This window comes from Haliotis rubra, unplaced genomic scaffold (genome assembly GCF_003918875.1).
Source record: "Haliotis rubra isolate DU_JTF1 unplaced genomic scaffold, ASM391887v1 Scf1077, whole genome shotgun sequence".
Lineage (NCBI taxonomy): Eukaryota > Metazoa > Mollusca > Gastropoda > Lepetellida > Haliotidae > Haliotis > Haliotis rubra.
In genome coordinates this window covers 110,145-119,131 of record NW_025764978.1, presented here as the reverse complement: position 1 = coordinate 119,131, position 8,987 = coordinate 110,145, and the positions used below count along the sequence as shown (strand labels likewise).

Below are 8,987 nucleotides of genomic sequence, written 5' to 3'. Positions count from 1 at the left end.
CTGAAGCGTAATATACTTCCTCGTACACAAATAGTTGAGCAGAGTTGAAATACCCGTGTTCCCGGCTGGGGTGTGTAGATATACTGGTGTGGGTAGATATACTGGTGTGGGTAGATATACTGGTGTGGGTAGATATACTGGTGTGACATCATGGCGGACACTACACTTGTCTTCGTCTTGTGTGCCCTTGCACTCCTGATCGCTGCCGCTGAATCTAATAATGGTAAGTTGGTACTTCAGTACTTTTATGTCTCTGGGCTATGTTGTAAGTAGCAGTAGAACCTTTGTAGATACTCCATGCACCATGGTTCCTCGGTACCCAAAGCTCGTCAGGTGAATATGTGACGCGTCTTGACCTGCTTTGCCCACATCCCACGTTTCTAGGAGGTAGTGATACAGATGCGACATTGCTCTGTGTGTCGGGAATCACTGTCACGGTATATTTAGGACCAATTTGTCTAGTTCACCTGCATCCAGCATGGCGCAGCATTTATGCCATCCGATCTGTCCATCCTTCCATCGGTTCCTGGCATATATTTGTTGGAGACAACACATAATTTGGAATGTAACAATATGACACAATTCAGGTTAAAGCAAGGGAGTGTTATATAATAAGGACCTCTATGTAATTGTTGTAAATATTCAATCGCAAAGACGTAGCTCCAGACAAACAAGTCGTATTTCCCATACATTACTGAACTTTCTTCATAAAGCCTAACATGAACCCAGTCGAAACCTACATCACAATGCCACATAACCCACCTATCATAGCCTACACTGCGAATCTATGATATGGAAATATTATGACTCACCTATTTAATCCAAACTTCCTTATGTTAATCAGGTGTGACTGTTTGTTAACAAATACACTGTACAGTCCTATTATTGTCACTCTGAATATATATGTATGCATATCAATATATTTGCTGTGATAGAGACAGCCACACCAGAATTATCTCCGTGGTATTATTTACACAGTGAATGTATATACTACAGGTACAGTATAGGCTGGTTCTATAGGAACCTTTTCCCTGGAGATAATGTAAATGAAGGTACATCCTGATATTAGGTCCATGCAAAAAAAAATGATGATTGAAATAAGAATTAGGGTAACGAATATAAAAACATTGCTGTTTAAAACTGGTTTTGGCACACGCACCCACACACACACACACACACCCCTCCAACCCCCTACCACCCCCAACCCCCTTTGAAGATAACTGGCTCCGCCTATGCAGATAGAGATAGTGTTCAACTCGCATGTAGTTTTTGACGAAATGTGATGATAGGGACCTAAACAGCCAGCCAAGATATACGAACTTAGCCTTGTACTTATATCTGAAGTTAATATCCATGTCGCTGATTACGGCGAAATAACTAATTGCCCCAAAGGGCGTCGATTTAAGAATTATAATAGATATTTCTTCATTTTCAGCGACAGAAAAGATAATGTTTATCACAGACAGCGGTGCAGGTGTAGATGTCAACGGGAGCGTGTATCGATGCACCCTGGATGGCAGGTCCAGCTGCAGTGTTCTCCCGATCCACACCCCCAACCCCAGATGTCCTGTATACGACCCGGTCTACGACTACGTCTACTGGTCCGACTTTGTTCTCAAATCTGTTTGTAGGGTCAAGTCTTCAGGAGAAGACTACGAAACGTGGGTGAACGTCTCCAGAAGTAAGGATGTAAATTGATAATTACGAACTTAAAACAAATAAACTCACCAACACGTACCCACCAAAGAAGCCATCTTAAATTACTGAGGTAAACACTGTGATGTTGATAGAGATCACCCTTCAGATCAGCAGATGTGTGTATCGTTTTTGTGATTGTATTTAAAGAAGTACTATTTTGGTTCAACTTTTTAGGTTTATATGGAATGGCCCTTGATCCCGAACTAAGGGCAGTCTTTGTGTTCGACCTGAAAGATGATGATAATAGCTCCTTGTGGAAGATAAACATGGACACAAAGATCCTGACAAAGGTTCCGATTGAAAATTCACCTGTATGGGGAATCGCGATCGACACTCGGAACAAGTAAGAATTACAGTCAACTAAAATTTAAATAACAGATTCAAGATAAAGCCATGTAAAGTAAGTATGCCAACAATGATTTGACAACCGGCGAAAAGCAAACTGTTGAAATACTGTTTTACATTGCAGGAAGTTGTTTCTAGCATTTGTCACAAAAATCACAATGATGAACTACGACGGGAGTAACTATGTCACCCTACTAAACAAAAAGAATGGCCATCATTTTGGTATGATGTTTGAAGGTAAGGAAGGTAATTAAGTTCACACGTTTTGCTGTTTAGACGGTTACATATTCAACCTTGCCCAGAATCCTTGTCTTTCAACATCTGCGGATGTGAATATAAAAGACAATTAGAGAGTCACATTTTTTTTGAATAGATCTTAAATATCTCTAGGAAATCACTCCGTCAATGAAGCTGATTTGTCACTCTTGTTTTTTACCAAAATAGAAAATAATAATAACTCGAGCTGGTAACCTTTTCGATGTTTTGTTGGGTTCTTTTTGTCCTTTTAAAGATATTATCTAAAATAATAAACAGATGGATTCACAAAGCAGAGAATGGGTAGCGGCAGATAACCGTGTTTTGGACTCGATCTATTCATTACTACCATAAGTTTTTTTTTAAAAGGTCCAATCCTCAGAGCAAGACCCAGAAACATAGAGAAACTGTGCACACAGAAAATTCCTTCAGAATTGGAATACAACACAGAAAAGACGAAATGATGTAGACACTTTATAAGCTGAAGTTCATGAAGAACATGAACAATATCCGTAAAGATGACGTCAGAAGTTCAAAATTGAGTAGGGGGTCACACGACGAAGTGACAAAGTCAATAACGGGTATGGCCACCATGCGCGTGAAGCACAGCAGTGCATTGACGACGCATATAGACTACCAAATGAGCATTGAAGGCCTGGGGAATGGTTTGGGAAGTGGTCACTGCCGTCTGGAACCTGTGTCTGAGATTATTCACCTGAATCCATCCGTCCTGTCTTGGCGTCGTTACTCGGGGACGCCCAAAACGTGGGTGGTCGATGACATCATTACTGTTTCCATAACAACTGACCAATGCAGATATCGTGTTACGATGACATTTGAAATGTGCTGCCACCTGTTGTTGGCTCATGCCTGCTCGAACCATTCCAATGGTTTCGTGACGTTGAGCACATGTTAATTTTGGCATGATGTGCATATGAATTCTCATGTGAATTTGTGAACGTTTGAATGACCAAAGATCAAGCTTTCGACAGTGACAGCAATGTCTGAGTTTCACATGTTGTGTGCAGCTGCACAGGCTGCATGTGCAGTAACACATTGCAAGTCCATAGGCCACCATTAATGACGTCACGTCGCCTGGCACCTGCATGCGCGTTTGATTGTCTCCAATACTTGCTATGTTCACACCTTTATTTATGTATAAAGACACTGTCTGTCTATCTTTATATTTTCTGTGTGCACAGTTTCTTTATGTGGCAAGTATACAAAACGCCTCCCAGGCTTCCAAAGATGTCGTTACTCTGACGAAAGACTTGCTGGTCCTTATTTAGCTGGAATAATAATGGACAAGTGATTTAGGTTTATTGCCATCTATCAAGTCAAGTATGGCAGCTGTCTCAGATACGAACACAGCGTCTTCTGTCGCAGGTCACAGACTGTACTACGCCGACACTTCAGTGAGCACTTTGGGATCCCTGGACTTGGAGACGAACGTTACCACTGTGTACCGTAACGACACTTCATATCTGTCTGTTCATGAGTTCGAAGGTGTTCTGTATGCTGGGCCTTTTGGAGACAGGTAAATGTTACATGGAGCCTCATATGTAATATCCATTACGTTGTATTCAGACACAGTATTGAAATGCGTATGCATGTTTGTGGGTGTCAGTGAGCGCGCTTGCCGTTAAACTATTACGGTATATAATTTTACAGTCACAACAATAAACATGAACACTATTTACTGCCACTTAACAATAAATCAGCTGTTTTGCGTCACTGAAGAAAAATTAAATTATCATTCATTTACGGAATACCAGTTGCATTATAAATATGTACACGTTCAGAACGATGTTGAAACTTACCTTTCGTCTACAAGACAAAATATTGCCATGAACTGACTAATGAATTTCCTTTCAGGGGGACAGTGGATGTACTTCCTGGAGGCTGTGGGCCACGCTCCCATGTGTACTTTAACACATCCATTCTTGGGGGCATACGTGCTACCGTCTTCAGGACATAAAGTAATGATATATTAGGTAGACTCAAGTTAAGCGTATATTGTACATTAGTACATTATTAAGACATTAGTACATATCTTTTGATCAGCTATGGGCATACGTTGACAATTGAAACATTGATTGTGGATTTACTGTAGATCAAGACGTGTATCTCTGTCACACAGTGTTAACGTGCTGTATCTGTGTATCGTTCAACAGGCTGTCCCTCTGGGTGATATGGTCGGCTGTGTATCTCTGTCACACAGTGTTAACGTGCTGTATCTGTGTATCATTCAACAGGTTGTCCCTCTGGGTGGTATGGTCGGCTGTGTATCTCTGTCACACAGTGTTAACGTGCTGTATGTGTGTATCGTTCAACAGGTTGTCCCTCTGGGTGGTATGGTCGGCAGTGTATCTCTATCACACAGTGTGAACGTGCTGTATCTGTGTATCGTTCAACAGGGTGTCCCTCTGGATGGTATGGTCGGCTGTGTACCCAGGAATGTGGTAAATGCTTCAATGGAAGTGCTTGTGACAACATCGATGGCCATTGTGCAGATGGGTGTGACACTGGCTGGATTGGCGACACGTGCACTACTGGTGTGTATGAAGGAGTTATAATAAATAATAGTACTGATTATAATAAACTTAATTCCAACAAATTGTTCAGAAGCTCTCGAGCAAAGGCACTGTGAGAAAGCTGTGTTATTAGCATTCGCTCGAGCTGTTTGAGTTAGCGTCCACTTGAACATGGGTGTTGGTTGCAATGTATAATGTGTACGGTACTCAAATCACAGTTTGTGTTAAACTATAGAGTTACGACAGTAGTCTTTGTTAAAGTACAGAATTACGACAGCATTATCTGCTACACTAAAGAGACACGACAGAAGTCTATCCGAAACAAGTACGTCACGACTGTAGTCTGAGTTACACTATAGAGTTACGACACTGATCTGTACTAAACTATAGACTGAACACAGTGAACAATATCAAGCTACAGAATCACGACAGTGATGTCCTTTCAACTACAGAGTTGCGACGGTGTTCTATGTTCAGCTAAAGATTTACGACTATAGTTTTTGTTGAGTTGCTTTCTTATCTTGAACAAAGATAACATCCTAGTCTGACGTTCAAATTACCTGATAAATAATTCAGGCCAAGGTGGTTAGCGTATTTAGATGACTGAGACATCACCATGCTTTACCGCAATGAATGGTCGGGCCATCAGCGTTAGGTTTAAGTTGGGTGCACCTGATGTTGTCTTAAATGGTCTGAATGTAGGTGGAGGTATTTAAGTTTTTGTACCTTCCGGGTGCTCACCTGTCCACTAGATCTGATATGGCTCTATCGCTTTTAGTACCTAGACGATATGAATATGAATTTAGTGTTTTGATTATCAGATTTGAACGATGGCTAATGAATTCGTCAGAGAGATCTTTACACATGGCGTATTTTTTGAAAGCATGTCCAAATGGTACCTACGGTGAGCGCTGCGGGAATCTGTGTGACCAATGTGTTGGCGGCGCCCCCTGTCATCCCGCTAACGGCACGTGTCAAGCCGGAAACGTGGTTCAAGAATTATATCATGAAGGTATAAACAATGAAGCTAGTTATCACGAAGGGTTTTTTATTACACGGCTCCATCAGCGTTGCTGGGTTCTATGTACCTGGCAGGCGCGTAGCAGAATCTTATTCAACTTAGGATAAAACTTTGGTTTCAAATCGCTATTATTGGTTTGTATTACAAAGGGGTAAGCGAATTAGTTGGAACAGTGAAACAAATGCACGTGCGGTACGTTATGAGCGTTAACTTAAACCAACCCTACTTGTTCTCGGTGTTTCATTTAATGTCCATACCCCCTTGTAATACAAACCAATAATAGCGATTTGTAAGTATGATCGTTTGTCAAACAACTTTTATCCTAAGTTGAATAACATTCTGAGATTTACATGTTCAATTGGAAAGGTAAAATTATGAGGATTCGCAATCGTAATTTCACTTTATCTGATTTTACTTTTTTGTTTAAAGTAAAATTCATTGATACGTTTTTCACTGCAAACAGACTATACTGCTTTGAACAGTACCCTGGTCAGTGATGTCCACCACTGTGGTGAAGTTGGCATCGGTGTTGTCTTGGAATAATAATAAAGACAATGATGGCTATTCATAAAGCGCCTTTATTCACGCTGCCTGTGAGGAGCTAGAAACTTGACAGTTATCTGACTTATCCCGCCGGGTACCCATTCGCGTGTGTCAGACCACGTGTGTCACGAATGCTTCGTTGTGTGTCAGGACGGAAGTCATAGAAACTCTCAGGAGTCAAGCTGCCGAACACCGTCAACACTGACTCTATGTGACCAACGTTGTTTAACTTCAACTGATTTGTGACCTGGGCTGTATGCACAGGACCACACCATCTCATGGTTTCGTGGTTGTTAATATGTCTACCTGTCAGGCACAGGACCACACCACCTCATGGTTTTGTGGTTGTTAATATGTCTACCTGTCATGCACAGGACCACACCACCTCATGGTTTTGTGGTTGTTAATATGTCTACCTGTCATGCACAGGACCACACCACCTCATGGTTTTGTGGTTGTTAATATGTCTACCTGTCATGCACAGGACCACACCACCACATGGTTTTGTGGTTGTTAATATGTCTACCTGTCATGCACAGGACCACACCACCTCATGGTTTTGTGGTTGTTAATATGTCTCCCTGTCATGCACAGGACCACACCACCTCATGGTTTTGTGGTTGTTAATATGTCTACCTGCCATGTACAGGACCACACCACCACATGGTTTCGTGGTTGTTAATATGTCTACCTGCCATGTACAGGACCACACCACCACATGGTTTTGTGGTTGTTAATATGTCTACCTGCCATGCACAGGACCACACTACCACATGGTTTTGTGGCTGGTTATATGTCTACCTGCCATGCACAGGACCACACCACCACATGGTTTTGTGGTTGTTAATATGTCTACCTGCCATGCACAGGACCACACCGTGACACATTTTGTGTGGCTGTTAATATGTCTACCTGTCATGTTGTACTGCAGATTGGAACCTTGTTGTCTGGGCGCTCGTGTCTGTATGTGTCTTTCTGGGATTGGTTGTGCTGGTTCTCGTGATCCTCCTGGTCAGATGTAGAAGGTAACCATAGATACCAATATTCTTTCATTAAGGTTAAAATGTAGGGACCCACAAGAAAGAAGAGTCAAGTATTTCATTCAGTTAAAACCCGTCGTGATATTGCTCGAATATTGCTAAAAGCGGCGTAAAAGCCAACTCACTCACTCATTTAGTTAAAATTCACTTTTTATATATAACATAAAATTCGGATTAATTTTAGGATACAATTACTTTTGTTTACACTGTTATTATCAAATTAGGAGCTATAAAATCAGGATGTAATACAGTTTTGGCATTGAATTGAATTATGTTCATCAATTGAATATTTGCTTGCGTGTCAGCAACGAATACGAGTTAATATTTTAACAACTTGTTTACAGAATGGTCGTTACGAACAAGCAGAAGAAGACAGGCGTTACTGCTGGTGCCGTGAGAAACCCCACCTACGAGAATGACACGGGAGATGCAGGAGATGGAATAACCAGTGTGACCCAGCCGGATCACGTGTACGAGAAGATGGACCATGTGCAGCCCCCTGTGTATGAGACGCTACATGCTTGAGAGGCACAATAAGACATCCCCGTATACAGACGTAGCATGTATTGGGGTTCATATTGTGTAAAAGCTCATGTACCACCCCAGTGTATGACACACTACATTTGTATGGGGTCACATTGTTTGATGGTCTCCCATCCGTCGGTATGAGACATTACAAATTTAGGGGTGCATTTTGTTTGCAATGTATATATTGTAGCCATTCACTTATATATATATATATATATATATATATATGTGTGTGTGTGTGTGTGTGTGTATATATGAAATACATATTGTGACGTCACAATATATATGTAATGACGTCATACCGTAACTGCTCCAATCTCCCTGAAGAGTAAAGAACGACACATGTTGGAGAAAAAGGCAGTCTGTTTTTATTTATCTATGTGATATATATATATATGTAAACAAGTGATTTCTGCATACGTAATATAGTCATTTAGCTTGAACACTTAGTTTGATATGTTTTATAGTCATTTAGTTTGAACATTTACTTTGATATGCGATATAGTCATGTAGATTAAATATTAGTTTGATATGTAATATAGCCATTTGATTTGAACATTTATTTTGATATGAAATGTGTCATTTAGTTTGACCATTTCTTTGGATATGATATAGTGCAGCTATTTGCTTTGAACATTCGCATTGATATATACAAGTAGGCTATTCAGTTGGAATATGTATTTCGTTATGAGGATGTGATTTGTTAATTACAATGTCTCATAATTAACTTTTAGTTAACATGGGTCACAAATATTTGAGGTGCTGAATGTGGATTTGAACTTTCGTCTTGAACTTGGGCTATGTAATGTCACCTGTTGAGAGTGGGCTGAGGAGTTACCTCCCTTTGTTTGTTTTGCTTCCGGTCGGATTGTGGAAGCTGTGAGAAGATCGTAGCGTGGCATGGTTTTTGCTAGAAAAAAACAGAACTGTATAATAGGTATATAAGGGATGGTTGTTGATGTATGGGGGATGACTTTGGATTTACGTCCATCTGCCTGCTAACATCGACGTTTCAAGACCTAC

At 40.8% G+C, this 8,987-nt stretch overlaps 2 protein-coding genes across 2 annotated transcripts; both read left to right on the top strand.

Moving 5' to 3' along the window:
* Positions 1 to 4,276, top strand: LOC124280664. Its single transcript, XM_046716655.1, has 6 exons — positions 1 to 223; positions 1,436 to 1,681; positions 1,873 to 2,041; positions 2,168 to 2,280; positions 3,685 to 3,835; positions 4,174 to 4,276. The coding sequence occupies exons 1-6, from the start codon at positions 151 to 153 to the stop codon at positions 4,274 to 4,276; spliced, it is 855 nt and encodes a 284-aa protein (XP_046572611.1). The 5' UTR covers positions 1 to 150.
* Positions 4,277 to 4,490: 214 nt separating this feature from the next.
* LOC124280659 lies at positions 4,491 to 8,158 on the top strand. Its single transcript, XM_046716640.1, has 4 exons — positions 4,491 to 4,569; positions 4,716 to 4,853; positions 7,328 to 7,421; positions 7,781 to 8,158. Exons 1-4 carry the CDS (start codon positions 4,491 to 4,493, stop codon positions 7,959 to 7,961), a joined length of 492 nt encoding a protein of 163 aa, XP_046572596.1. The 3' UTR covers positions 7,962 to 8,158.
* Positions 8,159 to 8,987: the final 829 nt, after the last annotated feature.